The 26,144-nt window shown below is 35.0% G+C and overlaps 1 protein-coding gene across 4 annotated transcripts in view; it reads right to left on the bottom strand.

Annotated features, from left to right (window-relative positions):
- Window positions 1–1,920: 1,920 nt before the first annotated feature.
- Window positions 1,921–26,144, bottom strand: part of LOC123555353 (choline transporter-like protein 4) — an 85,779-nt gene continuing 61,555 nt past the window's right edge. For all 4 annotated transcript variants that reach the window (XM_053525050.1, XM_053525047.1, XM_053525048.1 and 1 more), the window contains exons 10-23: window positions 24,709–24,821; window positions 23,945–24,061; window positions 21,380–21,479; window positions 20,421–20,513; window positions 19,785–19,926; window positions 17,662–17,717; window positions 13,469–13,645; window positions 12,892–13,020; window positions 11,499–11,568; window positions 9,185–9,258; window positions 7,593–7,663; window positions 6,753–6,841; window positions 5,835–5,919; window positions 1,921–5,135 (exon numbers count right to left, since the gene is read on the bottom strand). In XM_053525050.1, the coding sequence (XP_053381025.1) occupies window positions 5,023–5,135; window positions 5,835–5,919; window positions 6,753–6,841; window positions 7,593–7,663; window positions 9,185–9,258; window positions 11,499–11,568; window positions 12,892–13,020; window positions 13,469–13,645; window positions 17,662–17,717; window positions 19,785–19,926; window positions 20,421–20,513; window positions 21,380–21,479; window positions 23,945–24,061; window positions 24,709–24,821 (1,429 nt within the window). In that variant the 3' untranslated portion in view covers window positions 1,921–5,022. The remainder of the gene's footprint in view (window positions 5,136–5,834; window positions 5,920–6,752; window positions 6,842–7,592; window positions 7,664–9,184; window positions 9,259–11,498; window positions 11,569–12,891; window positions 13,021–13,468; window positions 13,646–17,661; window positions 17,718–19,784; window positions 19,927–20,420; window positions 20,514–21,379; window positions 21,480–23,944; window positions 24,062–24,708; window positions 24,822–26,144) is intronic.

The following is a 26,144-nucleotide window of genomic DNA, read 5'->3' as shown; positions in this document are numbered from 1 at the left end:
ATTCTGACCAAATTTCCTGAAGATCAATTGAAAAATACAGTCTCTATCGCATACACAATGTTTTGACCCCAGATGACCCATATTCTAAATCGACCTAGATTTCATCAAGGCAATTATTCTGACCAAATTTTATGAAGACCAATTGAAAAATACAGTCTCTATCACATACACAAGGTTTTTCTTTGATTTGACCTAGTTTTTGACCTCAGATAAACTATATTCAAAGTGACCTAGATTTTATCAAGGCAATCATTCTGACATAATTTTATGAAGATTAATTGAAAAATACAGCCTCTATCGCATACACAAGGTTTTTCTTTGATTTGACCTAGTGACCTAGCTTTTTAACCCCAGATGACCCATATTCAAATTCGACCTAGATTTCATCAAATCAATCATTCTGACCAAATCTCATGAAAATCAATTGAAAAATATAGCCTATATTGCATACACAAGGTTTTTCTTTGATTTGACCTAGTGACCTAGTTTTTGACCCCAGATGACTCATTTCAAACTAGGCCTAGATTTCATCAAGGTAATCATTCTGACCAAATTTCATGAAAATCAATTGAAAAATACAGCCTCTATCGCATACACAAAGTTTTTCTTTGATTTGACCTAGTGACCTAGTTTTTGACCCCAGATGACCCATATTCAAACTTGACCTAGAATGTATCAAGACAATCATTCTGACCAAATTTCCTGAAGATCAATTGAAAAATACAGCCTCTATCACATAAACAAGGTTTTTCTTTGATTTGACCTAGTGACCTAGTTTTTGACCCAAGATGACCCATTTTCGGTCTTAGCCTAGATTTCATCAAGGTAATCATTCTGACCAACTTTCATGAAGATCAGTTGAAAAATACAGTCTCTATCGCATACACAAGCTAAATGTTGACAGACAGACAGATGACGGACATCGAGCGATTACAAAAACCCACCCGAGCATTGCTAAGGTGAGCTAAAAATATAATTATCTTTATCCCTTGAACTGCTTAGCAGATCTTATGTTCCAGTTTTGTAAGGTCCTCTCTTAAACGTGTTCAAACAGGCGCACTTGACCCATTTTTATAATATAATAAACACAGTTGTTCCCATTTATCATCCTGCGTGTCATACAAATATTCAATGTCAAATAAGTCAAGGTCATACCAGCGACTTAGGACCACTATGGCCCTCTTTTTACCTTCACATGTTGAGACCTCGGTCTTATTCCAACTTTGAATGTCTTTTTCCTCCTTACAAAGCATATAAACTTCCTACCTCTGTCTTCACTTGAAACTGTGAATAATTGTGATGCAGCTCTTATATTATCACAATGTTCCTACATAATTTGAACAAAATCTGATAAAATACGAGTGAGTTGTCTTAAAGCAATAAAGCAAGATGATCATGATGGCTAAATATCGCTCCCCTGAATCCCGTTGTTCTAAATGACAATTTCACAACCATGGCCACAGAGACCAAACTCAAAGTGTGTCACATCAAGAAGTTGGGTATATATATATGTTGGAATTACAGCCCAATAGGTAAAATTGCAATTACTGCTACATCAAGAGCACGAAACTGTTATCAAACACTTATTTCATAAATCAAGGGCACATTACTTTAGACAGCCACCTCTTAATCAGACATGTGCAAGAGCATAACTGTATCAAGTTTGGCTAAGATTGCTTCAGAAATGTGGATGCTAGAATATGTAAACAACTGTGAATGGAGGATATTAAACCATGAGCATTTGTGATCTGGGGAGGTAATAAAAGTGAATATTCCAATTCCCATAAATCTGCTAAAACTCAGCCTACCAGAAAATCTTGACAAAATGTACAACTTACAACTATTACTGTGAGAAAAAAATATGTCTATTACCTTAAGGTGGTGGGGGTGGGGGAATAATTTAACTAAAGAATCACACTCTTTACATTTAAACATTTTATTCAAAATACAGTTCAACATCTGCTGAATTGCATTAACATACGTCAGTAAGAGATAAATAAGGTACTGTACATTTTTGCTTCGACTTCAGTGTATCTTTACCAAAGAATATTGTATTTTCCATCAAAAAGTAGTCATTACTCAAAATATACAATGTATATGACTACATCACAAATGTACACGACTACATCACAAAGCATTTCTTTTACAAATAATTATTAGAATTATGCTAAGGCAAATACAAATGGATTTAAATATTCACAGATTATCTCTCTCTCTCTCTGTATACAACAGACAGACATTTGGACTTTAAGAAGGATTTGGATAAATCATTCAATTTGATTATGCAATTGGCCCCAATACATAATTATTTACATCAAAAACATTTTTTCCATTTATTACAATAAATACAAGAAGTCATAAGCACTTGTACCTGCAGTACATTACCTCAGAACAATCTGGTATGGATTGCAGCTTAAAGCGAAACAAAATGTCAAACGTAATAAGTTATGTTACATATTGTCTATTATACATTAATGTATACATTTGAATGGAAGAAACCCTTTTAAGGCACTTAAATATATGACACAGAATGAAAACATCAATACCTAACGAGCTGGTCCTGCCAGAAATGCAAATCATTTTGATCAGACTTCAAAACAACTAATTTCTCAAAATACAAATGTAAAAGCAGAAATTTTTGCGAGGGTTTAATTTTTCACTATATTCCCGAGGCCCTACATCTCACGAAAAACTGACCCAACGTACCGTAAATATTCACCATAAGGATGATTCAAATAGGATACCATTTTTACAATTTCTTGAATATTAAAACACATCAACATCCTCAAAATTTCATATTTGCGAAATTTTGACCAAGCGAAAATATGTGCTTTTACAGTAGGCCAAAAAATGTAAAACTTAGTTTGAAGTGTTTTACTGCACGGTTATTTCTGATTAACCAAATAACTGTTGCATTCAAAGACTTGTCTCCAAAGTCAAAAGCGTTATATCATATTAGCTTTGAATAAGTTTTATCTTCCAAAAAATTCAAAATTATATTACAAGAAATGAAAGACTAGTTCATTAAAAGTTCAAGGCACACGACTCGAGATGAAATCACAAAGAATTCATACAGCAAAAAAAAAATATATTTCTTTGGCCTTTAAAAAATTATGTCTACACAAAATATTTACATTTGTGTACACATCTATACACAGAAAGGTAATTTTGAGATTGATTGTCTCAAATGTAAAATACAGTTAACATTTGCAATTCAAAATGATACAATATGAAGCAGATTTCCATATATTTTCACTTATAAGACTCGCTCGCTTATAAGACGCACCCCAACATTGGACATGCAATCTGGGGTATAATGTGTGCCCTCATGTTAAAGAAGTTAATGGCTTCATTAACAGCCAAGTGGCTGTGATTTCCATTTGCTATTGTGGTCTGAGCCCCCCAGCTGCTTTTCCTGTAGCGGATAAGTTTTAAATGGGAGGACCTCAGACCCCATTCTATTTTGAAACTCTCACCTTCTTCAGTAATTAAAGAAACCCCTTAATTATTGGAAGGATCTGGATATCCAGTTAAGTAGTACAAATTCTTGTCTTAATATAGTATCGTTATTTTCTGTTTATGAATATAAATATAATATAGTTTTCTGTGTTTAAAGTGAAAGAGTTTTTTTGGACCACTATTATGAAAGTTAAATACTCACCAGTCAGTACTTAAAGTCATGCTTGAAAGTGGTTTTACGTATATACAGATATCTTTTCAAACCCAGTTGCGCCCATTTCATGTGACACCTTTGACCTACTGACCAAAAGCCATTACCTGCCAATTACAATCATCCAACCAAGTTTGACTGCCATACACCTGAGCAAGCGCAAGTCATTGCCAGAAGACCTTTAGAGGTACAATGAAACCCTGATAATGTTTTACTGAACTTTGAAGTTTGACAAGTGTAGACCAAAACATATTTTAACTGTTTATCAGAAATTACATGGTCTACTGGTGAACAAAACAACTAACATATGTCTCCTTTGAAGTGGTGAATATAATGATAATAAAGCCTTACGGAACATAAAAAAAATCTTGATCACAGATCTTAATTACAGACTATTTTCAATAAACATTCAACAAATGTGTGCCTTCAAAAAACTGTATGGATTATAATAGTACTTGTATGTAATGTGTATTAGAGGGCTTTTTCCTGATTTACTTAAAACATAAATATTAATTACAAGTACATATGAATTTTTCTTTTGGTATAAAATGTAACATTTCAAGTGTACTAAAGTTTTGAACAGTTAAACTAGATACTCCAATTTGTGTGTCTCAAACAAAATGAAAACAGACTTCACATACTAAGTGAACAGTGAGACAATACATTAAAGTATGCAACATTCTGGTCAGTAAGATGTCAACCAAAATTTGTTACTTGCTCACAAACAGGACTGATGTTTTGATGAAAAAATAAATGACCTCAAAACCTTTCAAAAGGATTATTTTGTTCTTCTTATTCGAATTATTTTGTTAATATATTCCGTGGTGTTAGCTTATTGATAAATGTAATGTCATTTTATTCACAACTGTCACCATTTTAATAATAAAAAAGCTCCTTTCTAAAAGCCTATCTTACTAAAAAAAAGAATCCATTCTGTATTTCATACAATAATTTAACAATTATGTACAACCAGTTCTTTTTTTTAATCACACTTTTCACCAAGCTCTAGCACTGTTAATGGTTGAAAATAAACAACAGAAAACTCGGATGTCCCGATAATAGACAAAAATGAGAACTGATAGTTGCTACAACTGTTCTTACAGTGTCTAATTTACAAAGTACATGTTTTACATTGACCAAAGTGCATTACATTTTCATCTTAACAACAGAATGATACAAAATAGAACAATACACAATGTCTTAGAAAAAAAATACACAAAAAATGGATTTGCTCTTTTTCTGCATAATATGCATAATGAAATGTCCTACATTGTTCATCAGTGAAATACATCATGATGCATTCACTAGAAAATAGTTCATGTGACTCGCACTTCCTATAATCCAAATTTCCATCATTTATCTGTTTCCCTGTATTCTTTGTTCTTTTTTCCGAGAATTTTCATGAGATTTTTAGGCATGTAGTAAGGCTTTTCCTGTGATCCGTCATTTCTTTCCAGGTCCTCCACTGTAATATACACAGAGATTGTAATAAATTAGATATAAGAAGTAAAATTCACATTTTCAATGTCTACAACAATCAAGTTATTTGTACAGTCGAAACTTGACATCTCAAACTTGCTTATCTCTACATTCTGGCTATCTTGAAGACAATTTCAAGTTCTGTCCCAAAAACATGTGCACAAAATTTCATTTTTAAGTCAAATTTCTGTTATCTTGAAGAAGTAAATTGTTCCACCCCTTGGAATTTGAGATACCAAGTTTCAATTGTATTATGAAAAAACTATAATGTGTGCACTGGGTAACAGTGACCTAACAAATTATGATCTCTTTCTTTAAAGGTCACCATTTTCTTTTCCCAATTTCCAACAAACAGTACAATTTCCCCTGTTTCTAGAGACCACCAGTCCTGTTAACAAACACCACTTTCATTCCCCAAGTTTGGTGTTTATTGACAGGTTTGACAATAACAAAGGGACTCAACTCTTAAGAAATAGGCTCCTTCAAAACTCCCTTTCTTTGCATATGACATAAGCAAATGACAGTGCCTTCATAGCAGAATTATTTCAGGTACAGACAGGCACTTGGAAGAATCTTGAAGCAAGCAAGCTTGGAGGCATCCTCATATAAAAGAATTCAACCTTTATACTCTAACAAATCTAAGCATCTGGCTGTAATTTATAAGAATGCTATAGAAAGTACTTACAGAAACACAAGAACAGGGTGTCCACTGCCATGTTGTATACATTGAAGAAAATAGAAGCTATCACATAAGTTCCAAGCACCACAAGCTAAATAAAATATACAAAAAGTATTAGTTTCCATTTAAGCTCTTATCATTTTACTACAAAATTTTGATACAAGGAACTTCAGAGTAAACTTTCAAATAAATCAATGTAAACAAAATTTTAACTTAACCACATGCTTCTTAGGTATATCAAATATGGTATATCAATTTAAGTACCTCATTCTTATGAAGAATGATGTATTATTTTTATATAAAATCACTGTCTTTTAATCAATTCTCTTTATTTATCAATTTTAAGTCACATCAACATTGTTTAGGGCCCATATTCATCTACATTTAAAGTCGAAAACTTAGACGTCAGAAGGGCCCATATTCATCTACATTTGGAATCTAAAACTATTAAGACTTTAGAATCATGGCAAATATTCAATTTGCCATGACTCTGTTTATAACAGATTTGTACCAATGAAATTTTGCTGAGCTGTTTGTAGATGCAGAATGCAGATTCATACAAAGTTTCATTGCAATCTTCACTACTTTAACACTAACAGAGCATAATGAAAATTTAGATTTTTCAAGTCTAAGTTTCAGACTAAAACCTTTGATGAAAACAGGCCGAGGTCATCTGGAAACATTCCAGCTTTAATGGAGAGGGAAGATGGAGGGGGCTGATGGAGGGGGCTGATGGAGGGGATCTTCCATGCATTATTTCAGACTGTCTGAGACATGGATAGGCATAATGGTTGAACCCCTGGCCTTCAGTGAGCTAGCTGGAAGACTTTCTCACATGACAAGCCTATAATATAATCAACAAGATATGCTCATAAAGGGTATTTTAATAAAAACTGCAAGAAGATAGAGTACACAGATACTTACAACAATGGGTGTAACATAGAAGTTCAGGGTTGGTTTGTATGTATTCAAGAACTCTATTTTACCATCAAAGAAAAAATATGAGGCACAAGCTGAAATAGTAAATAAAAAAAGTTTGTAATCATTCAATTGGCAATGCTGATATTTAATTCACAGATAAAATCCTTGCAAGGAATATCTGACAATATTTATTTTAGAAGTTTAATTATTGTAACAGAGTTAAGTTTAAAATGCAATGGTCCATCTGTATCATGTAACTGGAAGATAAGTTTTTTCAGTAATATTACTGTACAAGAACATTTGAGCCGTGCCATGAGAAAACCAACATAGTGGCTTTGCGACCAGCATGGATCCAGACCAGCCTGCGCATCCGCGCAGTCTGGTCAGGATCCATGCTGTTCGCTAACAGTTTCTCCAATTCCAATAGGCTTTAAAAGCGAACAGCATGGAGCCTGACCAGACTGCGCGGATGCGCAGGCTGGTCTGGATCCATGCTGGTCGCAAACCCAGTATGTTGGTTTTCTCATGGCACGGCTCATTTTAGTATAGCCAAAATGTTTACTTCAGTCTTACGAGGGTGCAAATAATACAAATAACAGTAAATGATAAAGGATTTCCAAATTCATGAATTTATTCGATATAGTATCCATGCCCTTTTCATTTAGGTTTATTTAATGCAAAATATATTTCATCTAGATTTTTAAAAGACATTATTCAGCCAGTGTATTCTTGTCACATGGTATCACTGCAATACAAATGTGACATCACAATTCATTTTTTACACACTGTCAAAAATCTTTAATCATGAATAACAAATAAATGATATATGCATACATATCTTACCTATTCCTCCAACTACAAGAAGTTTCCCTATCAACAGGAGAAAATCTGTCACTTTGTCTACAACTAACACTCTGAAAAATAATCAAAACTTCTTTTTTTATTAAATAAAGTTCTTGTGCATTCATAACCTCAGGTAAATTGCATAATTTGATATTTTATCAATAGTTTATATCTCTACATATTTTTCACACAAGAAAAGAACTAGAGCAAAAGTACGTTTTATAAATACTACACGACTTCACAATGCTACAGGGCTAGTTTACTCTGTAAAATCACTGTTACACTGATATTTGTTGGGTACTATTTTTAGCTTGTTGATGCATCACGACATAAATTCAAATCCTTATACGCAAACAAAATTATCAATTATTATTATCTTTAAAATTTGAAATCTGTGAATATTCATTACCTGCTTGAAACTATGCAAAATGAAATGAAAACTTTCCCCCTGAGAGTAGAGGACAGACAACTTTGAAAAAACTAGAGCTATCACTTAAGGTGATGAATGTACCCCCCGCATGCACTGACACAGTACATTGCAATTTGACGCACACAAGATTGCATAATTATGTGGACTGTATGTATATAGACTGTATGTATACAGTATAGTAACAAAAAACAAAGTCCCATAACTATGCAGAATATTTATCTAAAAGAACATAACATGCACCATGCACAACTAGGGTTGGTACTGATCACTTGTGTGAAGTTTCATTAAATTGTGTGCAAGGGTTCGGAAGATCAGGCGCGCCCAAGATTGCATATGCAGATTGGATGTACATAGTATGTTAACAAGAAACAAAGTCCCATAACTCTGCAATTTTTGTCGTTGAAAGAACCTAACATGCCCCATACACAACTACTGTTGTTACTGATCACTTGTGTGAAGTTTCATTAAGCTGTGTCAAGGGGATGAGGAGAGATGGTGCGCACAAGACTGTGACTATGTTTATAGTATAGTTACAAAAAACAAAGTCCCGTAACTCTGCAATTTTTTTTTCTGAAAGAACCTAACATGTCCCATGCACAACTACTGTTGTTACTGATCACTTGTGTGAAGTTTCATTAAATTGTGTCAAGGGGATGAGGAGAGATGGTGCACACAAGATTGTGTCTATGTATATAGTATAGTAACAAAAAACAAAGTCCCATAACTCTGCAATTTTTTTTTTCCGAAAGAACCTAACATGCCCCATGCACAACTACTGTTGTTACTGATCACTTGTGTGAAGTTTCATTAAATTGTGTCAAGGGGATGAGTAGAGATGGTGCGCACCTTACAACTTTGTTGTCGGGGGTGGGGGCGGGGGGTACAAAAATGTTCACATATAACTATGGCCTTTTTTAAAACCCTGCAATATACATGCATAAAGTACTTCCTATATGCAGACTAGTGTTCTGACCGCATCTGTAAAGCTACCTAAACTCAACATGAAACTGACTCCCTCTAAATTTAGACCATATATATTTCCTGTCAGCAGAAATTGTTTGTATGTCACACAATTAACAGTATATCAAGCGAGTGTTTCTGGGACGGGAATTCAATTTATTGTGTTACACGGCATTTTCATAAAACTGTATGAGATCAGTACCTGACAACATTTCTAAATATCAGCATGAAGGCTTTCTTTGCAGAAACACAGAAATTCTTCCCATGTATGGCAACCTGAAATCAAACAACAGTACTGTATGATAAAACAGATTTGAAACTTTCATCAGAACAGAGCAAAATCTCACTCACTCACTTGATAACCAGACCTCGATTCTTAATGATGCTTCATTTACATGTTGTTTAAAAAATACATAAAAACGTGAAACCAAACCCTAGGGCTTTGTGACTAGTAAAGTTCCAGATCAATGCACATCCGTACTGTTTGATTATCCCCACCCCCATAGTATTCATTTATGCCCACATCCATACTGTTTGTTTATCCCCACCACAATACTATTCATTTATGCCCACATCCATACTGTTTGTTTATCCCCACCACAATACTATTCATTTATCCCCACATCCATACTGTTTGTTTATCCCCACCACAATTCTATTAATTTATCCCCACCACAATACTATTCATTTATCCCCACATCCATACTGTTTGTTTATCCCCACCACAATTCTATTCATTTATCCCTGCCACAATACTATTCATTTATCCCCACAATACTATTCATTTATCCCCACATCCATACTGTTTGTTTATCCCCACCTCAATACTATTCATTTATGCCCACATCCATACTGTTTGTTTATCCCCACCTCAATACTATTCATTTATCCCCACATCCATACTGTTTGTTTATCCCCACCACAATACTATTCATCTATCCCCACATCCATACTGTTTGTTTATCCCCACCACAATTCTATTAATTTATCCCCACCCCCATAGTATTCATTTATGCCCACATCCATACTGTTTGTTTATCCCCACCACAATACTATTCATTTATGCCCACATCCATACTGTTTGTTTATCCCCACCACAATACTATTCATTTATCCCCACATCCATACTGTTTGTTTATCCCCACCACAATTCTATTAATTTATCCCCACCACAATACTATTCATTTATCCCCACATCCATACTGTTTGTTTATCCCCACCACAATTCTATTCATTTATCCCTGCCACAATACTATTCATTTATCCCCACAATACTATTCATTTATCCCCACATCCATACTGTTTGTTTATCCCCACCTCAATACTATTCATTTATGCCCACATCCATACTGTTTGTTTATCCCCACCTCAATACTATTCATTTATCCCCACATCCATACTGTTTGTTTATCCCCACCACAATACTATTCATCTATCCCCACATCCATACTGTTTGTTTATCCCCACCACAATTCTATTAATTTATCCCCACCACAATACTATTCATTTATCCCCACATCCATACTGTTTGTTTATCCCCACCACAATACTATTCATTTATCCCCACATCCATACTGTTTGTTTATCCCCACCACAATACTATTCATTTATCCCCACATCCATACTGTTTGTTTATCCCCACCACAATTCTATTCATTTATCCCTGCCACAATACTATTCTTTTATCCCCACATCCATACTGTTTGTTTATCCCCACCACAATTCTATTCATTTATCCCCACATCCATACTGTTTGTTTATCTCCACCACAATACTATTCATTTATCCCCACATCCATACTGTTTGTTTATCCCCACCACAATTCTATTCATTTATCCCCACATCCATACTGTTTGTTTATCCCCACCACAATTCTATTCATTTATCCCTGCCAAAATACTATTCTTTTATCCCCACAATACTATTCATTTATCCCGACATCCATACTGTTTGTTTATCCCCACCACAATACTATTCATTTATCCCCACATCCATACTGTTTGTATATCAATTTCGGCACTTGTATGCAGCTGATATGCCAACAGTATGGGTCCAGATCAGACTGCATGGAAATGTAGGCTGATATGGACCCATACTGATTGCAAAGCCCTAATGTTGGTTTTTGCAGAGCAGCTCTCATGTTAAATTTAGCATATTGAAGATTATAAACAGTTATAATCCTACCATGAATATTACAATAATTATATTTGCAGAAATAGAAATAAAACAGTTTTATGTTTAATTGAGCCACGCCATGAGAAAACCAACATAGTGGCTGTGCGACCAGCATGGATCCAGACCAGACTGCGCATCCGCGCAGTCTGGTCAGGATCCATGCTGTTCACTAACAGTTTCTCTAATTGCAATAGACTTTGAAAGCGAACAGCATGGATCCTGACCAGACTGCGCAAAGACACTATGTTAGTTTTCTCATGGCGTGGCTCAATTTGTATATATGCAAGTGTATTCTACATATAAAAAGTTCATGTTAAGTACAAACAAAATTTAAAACTTGCCATGATGTATGCATTTTTGTTGAGGAATCTGATGAATTTTTCAAGGCACCAAAAACAACATTTAAGACACCTGAAAGAGTAAAGAATGTTTAATATATAGTAACTATGTATTACAATAATGTGTAATTACTATGTAAACAATGCTGTTCTGTACACAAATATACATGTATCTTTTTCCATAAAGAGTTAGAAAAGAAATCAGGGTAACCAGGCACTGTAAGATTTTTAAATCACCTTTTGAATTTTAAATGAGCAAAACATACCACCCAGGGCTCCAGATAAGATGCGTATTAGCGTAAATTATGCTTTGAAATAATGCATATACGCATGTCTGATAATTTTTAAGCATATAAAAACGTATATGAAATAACAGAAAACACACACAATGACTTTTTACTGGCATAAACAAAACCTGAATCGTCCGGATGCTTTATGTAACAGAGCACAGTCGGCATTAATTCTCCCAAATTGAACGTACACACGCATTGAATGGTACTCTATAAACCTAGGTTAAACTATTTTTTACACTCAATGTCTGTGTATATCAAATAGTTGGGAATTAATATTGATGCCATTATGGTACGGTAGTGTATTTTAAAGCGGTGTCGATTTAAAATATTAACTTCCAGTGCGGAATAAACAAAAATGTCTCTTTTCTAAGAATGTATAAGTGAACAAACACTCTACGCATTCTCTGAACCAACAAGACTGATCCCCAAAACATAGCTAAAGGTATATTGAATATTCTATTTTATTCGGTTGCGAGTGTGAAACCAAAGCAAGCCAAGGGAAAAAAGGAAGCAAAATCTTAAATGATGAATTGAAACTAAACTGCAAACAAATGTATGGGTGTTACACCCAATAAATATGTTACAAAACTGATTTCTGGTTTTTTCACATTAATAAATTTTCAGGAGTAAAATTACTTCTAGTCAATTTCAGATTTTACCATTTTACTCATTCACAAAAAATATGTTGAGTAAATACTCATTGGCCAAAAAAATTATCTGGAGCCCTGCCACCTGTATTCTCATTTCTTATACAATGGTCTAATCTATTGAAGTAAATCACAAATCCATTGCTGGCTAATGTTATCCAGTTTAAAGGCCAAAAATAAATTAAATAAAGAATGGAGGGACGTAGAGTTGTACAGCATGTACAACATCACAGATCTGAATCCCATTGACAGAATTTGACCTTGATTTCCGCAACATCTTGCATAGGTGCAAGTACAGGTCGGATATCTAGGAACCACTTAGCTCAGGTTTTCTACAATAAGTGTTTTATAAACAGGTTTAAACTAAATATGGAATGAGTTACATCTGTTCAGTTCCTTTTCTTTATCAAATTTCTACTGATATAAATGAAATTTTTCTTATGTAATTTTACTTACTTCATAAAAAATTTAGCGACTGGATTTTCAGATCCTTTGAGTTTATGGTCAAGATACTCCAGGAAGACTCGGATAATCTGTATTATGGCTACAATAAGGGACCCAAAGGCCAGCGTCCCCAGGTGATACCTGTAAAACAGATATAATGGCAGAGATATTGAATAAAAATATAATTAGATTTGGCAATATTTAGTGGATCGCAGGCCAGAATCCAATCTTCAAATCTCTGCTGTATTATTTGAAATACTTCTATTACGCAATACCTAGATTTAAAATTGAATATGCAATAAAACTGCTCAAGACTGAACAGTTTCAGACCTCATTTTCATGGGCAATAATGGATGTAGTGTTTAAAACAGTAGCAGTATTTCATTTATACTATCCACCTACTAAACGATAAATAAATAAATGTCAGGCAATTTCAATTTTTCAAAATATACAAAACACTCAGGTTATGCTAACAGGAACTTTAGCTGAATGTATTAACATCAATGCTAAATTTACTACTTAATAAATCTAAACTAAATATCCTATCAAATATGTACTGACAGTAATTAATAAGGCATTAAAAACTTACCTAAAACATCTCCAAACTGAGGTTAACAGCGGAAACGTGGGTATGTCTCTCGGCTTCTCAAAAGCCCAGTAATATGAAGCAAACGCCCCAGCCAGGGCCATCTCCCCAAGGGCAATACAAAAATTTACCATCCAGAATAACATGAACAAGTTATAGATTTGTAGGTATATTGTATATCTGAAACAGTACAATCATGCTAGTTTATATTTCACAAATGAGCTGCACCATCTGAAAACCAACATAGTGCATATGCAGTCAGCTTGGATCCAGACCAACCTACGCATCCTCGAGTCTGGTCAGGATCCATACTGTTTGCTTTCAACCCTATTGTAATGAGAAACCATTAGCAAACAGTTTGAATCCTGACAAGACTGCATGAATGCGCAGGCTGGTCTGGATCCATGCTGGTCGCAAATGCACTATGTTGGTTTTCTCATGGTGCGGCTCAAATATACATTCTAAATTTACTACATGTATGTCGAGTCAACCAAGAACATTCTTTTTCACTTAATATGTAAAAAAAAATCATTTTATAAATTACAGATATTGCATTTGTTAATATATGGTACATCCTACCCTGTCAAACTAATGGTGGAAATTTAAAGTACCCAAATGGCTGTAACGAGCATATCTCAGATCATTTTGATAAAACAGAAATTCAGAAATACTCTTATTTTTAAAATTTGAAATCCATGAATTACTATCAATTTCCACATATCAAAACCAAGATTTAGCATGCAATGACTTGCACTTTACTATCTTTTATCAATATAACAGGCTAAAAAGTTAACTGTTAAATTAGTTTTGTGTCAAAAATTTCAAAATACAGTCGAGACTGCCTTAACGACCCCCTGAATTTAGCGACTCCCTGTCATATGTGACCCTATTTTATGCTCCGGACGTAATTTACTATTAAAAGAGTCTGAATTAAGCAACCCCCTGCCTTACGCGACAAGCGACTGTGAAATCAGGCTCCCGAATCGATATTAAGACCATTTTCAGCGACTTTGAGATGCTCCCTCGCAAGATTTTACACAATAGAGTTACCGTTCTTTATCTCGCATGAAGTTGTTTGAGACGAGAACTTATTTGTTTACAAAAAATGGCTGATGAAAAACATAAAAAAGAACTGTTTTGACATTAGAACAGCGTGTTAAGGCACTTGAATTGCTCGATTAGGGAAAACCAGCGTATAAAGTCGCTGAAGAATTCGGAGTCGGTGCATAAATTAACTTTATTCCTGGTGAAACAAAAATATGGCCGTATTTAACAGGAAACGATGAAGTAAACACAGATTAAAGATGCAGTCAATAATCGAATAAATGTCAATGAACAATTAGTACACAAAAAGATATAAATATCATAAACCTCAGTGTGTAAATAGTTCAAATGGAACATTTATATTTTACTGCTCCCCTTCATTTTCTTGCCAGATCATGAGCTTAAATTTGTTTTATCAACATCATACGAATGATGCAAATTACTTGAAATTTATATTTTATCAATATGCAATTAAAGAAATGGTATTTAATCATTTTCCACTCCTACCTTAAAAGAGGCCAATATATAAGTATCCGATATTCATGTACTTTAATTGGAAAAATATATGAAACCAGCGTCATCCTGTTAAGTGAGACTATTTTAAGAGACTCCCTGTCATATGTGACCTTTTTCGCTGCTTTCCAAAGTCGGTCTCTTAAAACAGTCTCGACTGTAATCCAAAAATGGTCAGGGTTACACTAGAGATCAACTCTTGCCTTCACACAAGTATATTTTATTTCAGTACATTTTATAGTCATTTATGTACTATTTATTATTTTCAAGGTTTGTCCAAAATGCATTACTATATTTGGTTATAGCAAACAATAATGAAAAGTAAAACAACTGTGGACACTGAGTTAATAAATTAAGTCTTGCTTCAAGGCTGATCTAACTAAATGAAACTGAAAGAATGTGCGTGGAACAAACATAAATCAATAAGCCCCTAAAATAGGAATGGAATCTCCAACAACTCAAAAGTCTTAAATATGACTGGTTGAAAAGTCAGTGAAAAAACTATTGGCGACTTATGCAACTAAATTTTTTTGGTCAATAGACTTTTATACATAATTATTTATCATGAAATATCCTCAAGACAAACATAGTGCTATTTTGCATACAAACTGAAGTTACAGTTTGACAAAATTAATGTCAATTTTTCCCAAATACACAAACGTTTTTATTTCTTCTTACTTTCTTTTGTTATATCCTCCCTTACATAATAAGAGCCGTGCCATGAGAAAACCAACTTAGTGGCTTTGCAACCAGCATGGATCCAGACCAGCCTGCGCATCAGCGCAGTCTGGTCAGGATCCATGCTGTTCGCTTTTAAAGCCTATTAGAATTGGAGAAACTGTTAGCGAACAGCATGGATCCTGACCAGAATGCGCGGATGCGCAGGCTGGTCTGGATCCATGCTGGTCGCATACCCACTATGGTGGTTTTCTCATGGCGCGGCTCATAAGGAGTTTAAGTATGACTGAATTCCTGGTTCATGTTGACAAGATATATCAAATGAAGAAAAGCTTTAGATAAACCTGCTCATTTTCTTAAACAAAAGTTTGTCATTGTTGCTAGGAAATGTTATTTGAACAGACTAGATTAAGCTTTGTTAAACATACAGAAATCGATGCTTTTGCCTTTTCAATAGAACTATTTTTTATGTAATGTGCATTTCAACTAAAAGGGTATCAAAAGCTAAGCGTTTAAAGTCATTCAGTTCATGCAGGTGCATGAACAAATACCATAATGGGGTAAAGAATCGAGACTTTTACCTGAACCTAGCAAGAGATAAATGAACAACATAAATTTTCAGAGAAAGTGGTTAATTTTAAAAATGTTTCCTTAGTCATATAACAAAAATAAAACTTAAAACTTCATGGAATAAATCATCATCAAGTTTAGAAAAATGAAATTAACGAGTAATACGAGTAAACATCATTGTTATCCCTTATCAGGCTGAACACAACTGATTCTGCCTTTTGCCACCAGTGTAGATAATGATCAGTCTGCACATCTGTGCAGTCTGATCATGATCTGCACTTTTTACCATTCAGTCAGTATCTTTTTGGTATGCACCCCTTTTAACAGTTATTGGTACTGTCCAAACTGAAAGATGGACAAGTTCATTATAGAAATTTAGCAGGTTAAGGGTAAACCTCAATGTAACTTTTATTGCTCCTTACTACACAGAACTGTGGAAATCAGCTGAAAAATCTAGAACTTATAAATACATATTTTTCTAATTACAAAAATAACATCAATTTCTAATTATAAAGGTAACTTTTGAATTTTTACATTTTAAGAATTGGAAGAATGTGAACAAAAGCTGTTGGGTAGATAGTAACGCTCGACTATTCAACAGCCTCGTCGCTAAGTAAGTTATAAATGAATTAATACAAAAGCTGAAAAAGGGCCATAATTTTGTAAACATGCAACCTCTATGATGCATGTCAGGTCAGTGAACAAGTGTGTGAAATTTCAATCCATTCTCATTAATGGGTTCTGAAATATCAGCTTACATACAAAAACTTAACTGAATGGGTAAACCAATGCCGATGAATTGGTGAGTGTAATAGTTCTACCTATTTTTCAAAGATTCAAGTTAAAAATTGTGATTTTTGAACCTATCAAGTATGTACTGACTGACAACCTGGTGTGTAACAAAAACCATATGACAGATGTACTGAGTCACTTTAAAGCCTATCATATCAAATCTTTATGTAAATTTTGTTTTTTTTTTCTATCAAGTAAATCCTCAAAACAGTCAGCCCTGTTTTGGTATGGTCATAAAAAAAGGTAGGAAAAATTTACATTAAGGTCTTAACCTTTATCATGCTGGACACGATTGATTCTACCTTTGCGACCAGTGTAGATCATGATCAGCCTGCACATCTGTGCAGTCTGATCAAGATCTGCATTGTTCACTATTCTATCAGTATCTTTTCAGTACGCACCCCTTATAACAGTTAATGGTACTGTCCAAATTGAAAGATGGACAAGTTCATTTTAAAAATTTAGCAGGGTAAGGGTTAAAATATATTACTTCTAATACTTAGTTTGCTTTATTTCTGTGTTTAAATTCAATTATGTAACACATGACTCATATTTCTGTCTTACACATGTATGTTTCTTATTAATGTTAAAATACTTACTTTCCTTCTTGTGCATGCTTCAGCACACCACATACCTCACTTAACGTTCCATTCATCTACACATGAAAAGTAAACAGAATGTCAACTAAGGCATTACATTTTAATCTTCGGTTAAAAAAACTTAGACAGAAGACCAGTCTCAGAATGCAGCCTTACCACTGGTCAATTTCAGAAGTGTGTTTAGCAACAACCAATCAGATACTAGAGTTTTGACAATGGTCTCTAATCTCAGTTATATAGCCAGGTCACATCTTGAAAAATGACTGCATCACTACTTATGATTATATTGATAAGATGGTTCACTGGTATAAATTGTGGCCTGTTTAAGTTTTGTTTTGTTTAAACTTGCACCGACACACTTATAACTCATATGGCAACTTTCCAGCTTTTGATTATGGAGAAAGATCGCAGACGCCCATGTGAGCATTATTTTCAAACAAGAGCAAGTACCTGGGTAGAACCACCAGCCTTGTATATGTCACCTGGATGACTGTCTCACATGGAAGAATTCTTCACCCAAAGCGAGATTTCAAACTAAACTATGATTTAAACAAGAAAATCAATTAACTTTTTCGACCTGAAGGTATGACTTTGAAAATGTGTCACAACACTTTGTTATACAAGATTCAACAACAACCATGGAAGAAAAAAGACAAAATTAATATGAAAATCAAATTATGGTTGCATAAATTGACCTTAATGATGCAATCTTGAAAATGGAGCATAACATAGTAGCTCTGTAAGAGTAACAAGAGCTCGTCGAACACGAAATGCCCCCCTTGATGCATTCAGTAATTGCACAAGGAACAGAAATTATTTGCTCACTGTAAACAAAAGTTCTACTGTTCTGGTTCAATGTGATATTGACCTATTGACCTCAAAATCAACAGGGGTCATCTGCTGGTCATGATCAACCTCCCTATTAAGTTTAGTGATCCTAGGCCCAAGCGTTTTCAAGGTATCGTCTGAAAAGGGTTTAACTGTTCCGGGTCAATGTGACCTTGACCTTTAGCCTACAGACCTCAAAATCTATAGTGGTCATCTCCAGGTCATGACCAACCTCCCTATCAAGTTTCATGATCCTAGGCCCTAGAGTTCTAAAGTTATTGTCTGGAAACGGTTTAAATGTTCCAGGTCACTGTAACCTTGACCTTTGACCTACTGACCTCAAAATCAATAGGGGTCATCTGCTGGTCATGATGAACCTCTCTATCATCTTTCACGACCCTTGGCCCAAGCATTTTCAAGTTATTGTCCAGAAACTGTTTAACTGTTCCTGGCCAATCTGACCTTGAACTCTGACCAAATGACCTCAAAATCACTAGGGGTCATCTGCTGGTCATGAACAATCTCCTTATCAATTTTCCTGATCCTAGGCCCAAGCGTTTTTGAGTTATCGCCCGGAAACCGTTTTACCGTTCCTGGTCACTGTGACCGTGACCTTTGACCTACTGACCTCAAAATCAATATGGTTATCTGCTGGTCATGAACAACATTCCTATCAACTTTCAAGATCCAAGGCCCAAGCAATCTTGAGTTATCATCCGGAAACCATTTAACAGTTCCAGGTCCCTGTGACCTTGAACTTTGACATTATGACCTCAAAATCAATAGGGGTCATCTGCTGGTCATGACCAACCTCCCTATCAACTTTCATGATCCTAGGCCCAAGCGTTCTTGAGTTATCATCCGGAAACCGTTTAACTGTTCAGGGTCACTGTGACCTTAACCTTTGATATACAGACCTCAAAATCAATAGGGGTCATCTGCAGGTGATGATCAACCTTCCTATCAAAGTTCATGATCCTAGGCCCCAGCGTTCTTGAGTTATCATCCGGAAACGGATTGGTCTACATACAGACTGACCGACAGACAGACCGACCGACAGACATACCGACATCTGCAAAACAATATACCCCTCCTTCTTTGAAGGGGGGCATAACAATTGTATGTAGCTTAAAGAAGATTATTCTTAAAATTTCAAAAGTATGGTCTGAAAAACGGTTTTCCTACCAATGGATTGAAAAACTAGACCAACATACTGACTGACATGCTGACAGTATGATACTATTACACTCTTTTATCTCCACTGGCTAGACTGGAATGTAGGTCTCTAAACATACCTCATTGTCACAAGGGATTTCATCAAAGAGACTGTCTGTTTGTTTCCTGATCTCTTCATAGTTATAAGAACCATTGGTATTATATATGCTGCTGTCATTCATCAGGTCAAATGTTGGCTCTCTTCCTGTAGATGCCAGGTAACTATCAGTAGTTAAGGATATCATGTAAAACATCACAGACTGGCTCTGTTTGTATTCTAATGTATTTTTTTACAGCCTGTCTGGATAGTCTAACTTGCAGACCAGCCTGCAAATGGAAAACCTAATCCCAGACTACAAACTTAAGTTTGCAGACCAGTCTAAGAAATGAACCTTTCCAATGGTCAAATTTAAAACTTAGCTGAGAATCAACCAATAAGATGACAAAAATTTGGAGACTTTTTTCCGATATATGCTTTGTAACCTTGGAACCAAATAGATATAAATGTTGTTGATGTTTATCTGACAGAAAAAGGTATGTCTGAAGAAGTCCCCATCTCTTATTTCATGTGCAGGAGTTGCCAGTTACAGGAGCAGATATGTAAGCACTGTTACAGAATCCAGGCACGAAGGGTACGAGGCTTACTGACTATTGTTACGTAACTAAAACACTACCGAAAAATTGCCTTTGCTAAAAACTTGACAATAAAAGGATACACAGCAGAGACGAGCCAATACGCTATCACAGATACTTCTAGGATATAAATAAACACCGGGAATATCAGTGTCATCAGCATACTGCCCACAGCTCTGAAAAATATAATTATACTTCTATCTATAGCAATCTTAATTCTTTGCTTACAACTTAGGTGAAGAAGAATGTTCAAAGTATTTCTTCAATTTTGCATTAACTGTTACTCTGCATTTAAATTACAGAATTTTATGTCTTAAAATTATAATTAAAGATCACTCACTCACTTTGTATGTAGAATGTCGGTAACTAATGGCATCCAGTAGGGTTCTAAATACGACAAACACTATTTTACTGAATATAAATTGTAAATGTCCTCAACTGAACCACTCACTCAATATGCATACTTAATGTCACTTATCACTGACTTTGACTAACATATGTATCACTCACTCACTATGCACTAAATGTGATCTTACAGTTCATTCTGAATATCTCTCAGTCACTATGTATCCTGAATGTTACTTATCAATGGCATACATAAAGGTTCATTCTAAATATCCCTCACTCACTCACTATGTACACTGAATGTCACTAATCACTGTCCTATATCACAGTTTATTCTAGATATCACTCACTCTCCATGTATTCGGAATGTTCCTGTATTACAGTTCATTCTGAATATTTCTCACTCACTAAGTATTCTGAATGTCACCCAATCAATGTCCTATATTACAGTTCATTGTGAATATCACTCAACCATCATGAATTCTGAATAACACTTACCAATGTTTAGATAACAGTTCATTCTAAATAGCACTCACTATGTATGTTGAATTTGACTTATCACTGTCCTTGACTGAACTTCATTCAAAATATCACTTACTCACTATATATGCTGAATGTCACTTATCACTATCACTGTCCTGTATTACAGTTCAATCTGTATATCTCTCACTTACAATATATGTAGAATGTCACTTACTTGCTACTTTCCTTGATTAAAGCTATAGCTATACGTATTCTCTGGCACAATATCAGAAGGATCAATATCACAATTGCCAGTATTGCAATAGATATAATACCTAGAAAAAAATGTATTGAAAAGCATTTGTTCTGTAAAATATTCAACATATGGTTTGAAATCTATGGTTATATACTTCATATAATACAGGGTATTAAAGTTAAAAAGGATAATGTGTTAATCTAGAACTGGCATTAATTGTTCATGTCTTAACACCAATCCTAACCCCAAGTCTGAATATGTAAACAAACTGAAATTCTTTGATGGAAGCAGTTCTTTGTCAGGACTGACATTTACAAGGAGTGCAAGAATATGCTGCAGTTTATATATTCACTTGACACTATATTCCAACATTATCTGCCAAGACTATATGCCAACATCATTATGCCAATGTTATATGCCGTTATTATTTGCCAACAGTATTTGCAAGCAATATTTGCCAACATTACATACAGATATTATTTGCCAACATAATTTGCAAGCATTATTTAACAACATTATCTGCAAGTATTAATAACATTACAATTATGCCACTATAATTTGCCAGCATTATCTGCCAACATTATCTGTCAATATTATAAGCCAACAGCAATAATTTTGCAAGTATTATTTGCCAACCCTTTTTGCAAGCATAATATGCCAGTATTATTTGCCAATATTCAATTACAATTATAACTGTCACTATCATTATGTTGGTGTTTTTAACTTATCCAAACAAATATAATCATAAAAAGCTCTTGTCTAAGTTGAAAATATTAATGTTTAGGAGTGTATCTTCAAAACACAGAAATATTTGATAAATGAACAACATCTTTACCAACAATCTACCCAACCATTACATGCTCTGGCGTACTGTCCTGTATGACGGATACTTGAAATATTCTCAAAAAGCTGTACCCCTTTAAAAATGAATACCATTTGTAAAGAAATAAAATTAAACAATTGCTAAAAACTACGCTCAACCTAGTTATGTGAATTTTCAGCACTGGGACTTTATTGCAAATGGATCAAAATGAAGATATGTAACAATTCTTTGAAAATGGCACGTTTTAAAAGGTGCTGAACTGTCCAAATGTGTGACTCCTTTATGCAGCCCTTTTCTGAAATTCAATGTATACATCGATAAACTGACAGTTGTTGTTTAGAGTAATATATATGTTTTATATGCTGTTCAATTTTCATGTGAAACAACCTTTTCTTTCTATGATTTTGTGTTGTGTGAATTATTTTCTCAACAAGAGCTGTCGGATGACAGCGCGCTCGACTATTCGAAGAATTGATTGAAGAATGGGGTCAAAATATTTCCATAGATTTTCAGACAAAAGAAAAAAATGGATTAAACAAAAAATTTTCCTGTATTTGTGGATTTCGATTAGTCTTGCACTAAGTGGCAATGTGTGACCATGATGGCAAATATGTTATTAAGTTATATGTTAGGCAAAACATAGACTTGTATGAAAAGTTTAACTAATTTCCAAGTCCAAAACGGGTCATAATTCAGTCAAAATAGTTGACAGAGTTATGTACACTTGCCTACAGATGGAAATCATGTTGATATACTAGTGTTAACAGTTTCAAAGCCACAGTTCAAATATTTTGACAAAAATTTCAAAGTCCAAAAAGGGCCATAATTCAGCCAAAATAGTTGTCAAGAGTTATGTACTCTTGCCTGCAGATGGAAATAATAATGATAAACAAGTGTTTAAAGTTTAAAAGCCATATGTCAAATAGTCTTGACAAAACATGGACATATACGAAAACAGAACCAATTTCCAAGTTCAAAAAGGGCCATAATTCAGCCAAAAAAGATGACAGAGTTATGTACTCTTGCCTATTGATAGAGACTATAATACTGAACAAGATATAAAAGTTTCAAAGCCATATGTCAAACACTTTACACAAAACATAAACTGGTACGAAAAACTTAACCAAGATTTCTAAGTCAGAAGGGGCCATAATTCAGCCAAAATGCTTGATGGAGTTATGTACTCTTGCCTAAAACTGGATATGGTGATGGTAAACAAGTGTTGAAAGTTTCAAAGCTTTATCTCAAAAGACTTTGTCAAAATGAAGACTGGTACGAAAAACTTAACCAAGATTTCTAAGTAAAAAAGGGGCAATAATTCAACCAAAATGCTTGATGGAGTTATGTACTCTTGTCTACAACTGGACATGGTGATGGTAAACAAGTGTTGAAAGTTTCAAAGCTTTATCTCAAAAGACTTTGCCAAAATATGAACTAGTACGAAAAACTTAACCAAGATTTCTAAGTCAAAAGGGGCCATAATTCAGTCAAAATGCTTGACAGAGTTATGTACTCTTGCCTATAACTGGACTTGGTGATGGTAAACAAGTGTTGAAAGTTTCAAAGCTTTATCTCAAAAGACTTTGTCAAAATGTGGACTGGTACGAAAAACTTAACCAGGGTGTGACGCCGACGCCGACGCCGTGGTGAGTAGGATAGCTCTACTTATCCTTCGAATAGTCGAGCTAAAAATGTAAGGCTAGGCCTTAAACATAACTTACCAAATGCTAGCCAGAATTTTTCTTTCGAGAAGGTGAATGTCATGACAGCCATGTGAATGTGATAGGACTGTTCTGTATCTTTCACATCAAAGTAGCTCTTCATACACCAGAATGAGGCTGGAACCAAAAAATAGAATACACAGTCATAGTCCGTAAAAACTTGTTACATGGTAACTACTTTCAAAAAACTAAGATTGATAAAGTTACACATCTGTAGGCAGGATTCTGGGAAAATGGGTAGTGTTAATAATAAGGCTCAAGAGGAGAAGGGAGCAGGATGTGGTAGGGTGTCTCCCTCCTGCTGAGGACTATGGCAGCTTTTCAGCTTTGATGGAGGAGGAAGACCTTTCGTAAAGCCAAGCTCGATGGCTTCCTCACATGAAGGAATCTTACATCCAGGCAAGGTTACGAGTCCATAGCAGAGACAGATAAGAGCACCGCAATGTGGAGCATATACGACCAAAGGTATGACCTTTGACCCCTAAGCGTGACCTTGACCCTGAAGTGAGACATCAAGAACATGCGCACTGAATGTCATCTCGTTGTGGTGAACATTTGTGCCAAGTTTCTTTACAATCCTTCTAGGGGTACAAGAGATACAGAGCAGATGCGATATTGCTAACGAACGGACAGACGGTCACCGGGGGGTATAACATAATACGTCCCTTCGGGTGTATAACAAGAGATTTAAAGTCAGCAGCCACAGAGGCCACCAATGACTAAAATAAAATGTTTTAATGAATTAAACACTTGCTGATACTTACAAAATCCAAAGACACCAACAAAAAGTAAAACTGTGAGCCAAACCATGATACCAGCAAACCATCGCATCAATATAATCCAGAGTAGTGATACAAACATGGCAAGTAAATAACCCCTGAAATGTAGAGTAAAATACTTAAAACAGATTATAATGCCAAATACTGAAACAGAATATAATGCCAAATACTGAAACAGATTATAATGTCATCAAACTGTTTCTCCAGTTTAGTCATACCAACATGTTAAGTACTTCCAAAATCCCCACCAACAGGAAAGATGATACACCCTTTAATAGTACCTATCCACATCTTATGCCTCTAAAATTCATACTACAGCTGGATCTTGGTCTAATCAAGAATAGTAATAGAAATCTGCCTTTCTTGAGATCTTTTTACTGCATCTACATAAAGGCATGTAAAATGCTAAAGCTAACCTTTAAAAGAAATTCTAATAGGAAACTTTACACACATGTAAAATGCTTAAGCTGAAGTTTACATAGCAGTAGGAAAGACAGCTATATCCCCCACCGCTGTCATGCATAGTAAAAGGGTTGATGGTATTGGGTGGAAGCACTGACGTTGTTAAGTATATTTTATAGTCCATGTATGACGACATCAATGAATTTGAAAATCCTTCAAAGCGTTAAGGAGATACAGAGCGACCACATAATGGAAGGCTCAAACCTTGGACTCTGAGTTGTGACCTTGCCCTTGAGCCAACATGGCTGACTCATGGGTTCTGCACATCATCTTGATGAGGTGACCACTTGACCCAAGTTTAAAGAAAATCCTTCAAAGGGTTTAGGATATACAGAGTGGACACAAAATGGAAGGCTCAAACCTTGGACCTTGAGTTGACATGGCTGACTTATGGGTTCTGCATATCATCTTGATGAGGTTTTCTTTTGACCCAAGTTTCATGAAAATCCTTCAAGGGGTTTAGGAAATACAGAGCAGACACAAAATGGAAGGCTCAAACTTTTGACCTTGAATTGTGACCTTGACCCTGAGCTGGTATGGCTGACTCTTGAGTACTGCACAATGTCTTGATGAGGTGATCATTTGACCCAAGTTTCATGAAAATCCTTCAAGGGGTTTAGGAAATACAGAGCAGACACAAAATGGAAGGCTCAAACCTTTGACCTTGAGCTGACATGGCTGACTCATGAGTTCTGCACATCGTCTTGATGAGGTGATCATTTGACCCAACTTTCATGAAAATCCCTCAACGGGTTTAGGAGACACAGAGCGGACACAAAATGTTACGGACGGACAGAGACCATTCCTATAACCCCCCATCACTCGTGGCAGGTGATTAAAAAGAAATTCTAACAGCAAACTTTATACACAATAACTTTTGAAAATTATAGCATTCAATTTTAATAATAATAAACACTAGACTACCAGGAACAACAGTATCCTCATGTAAACAAGCATTT

Source organism: Mercenaria mercenaria, chromosome 15 (assembly GCF_021730395.1).
Source record: "Mercenaria mercenaria strain notata chromosome 15, MADL_Memer_1, whole genome shotgun sequence".
NCBI lineage: Eukaryota > Metazoa > Mollusca > Bivalvia > Venerida > Veneridae > Mercenaria > Mercenaria mercenaria.
Note: the sequence above shows the minus strand (reverse complement) of the source record. Positions and strands in the feature narration are given on the sequence as shown.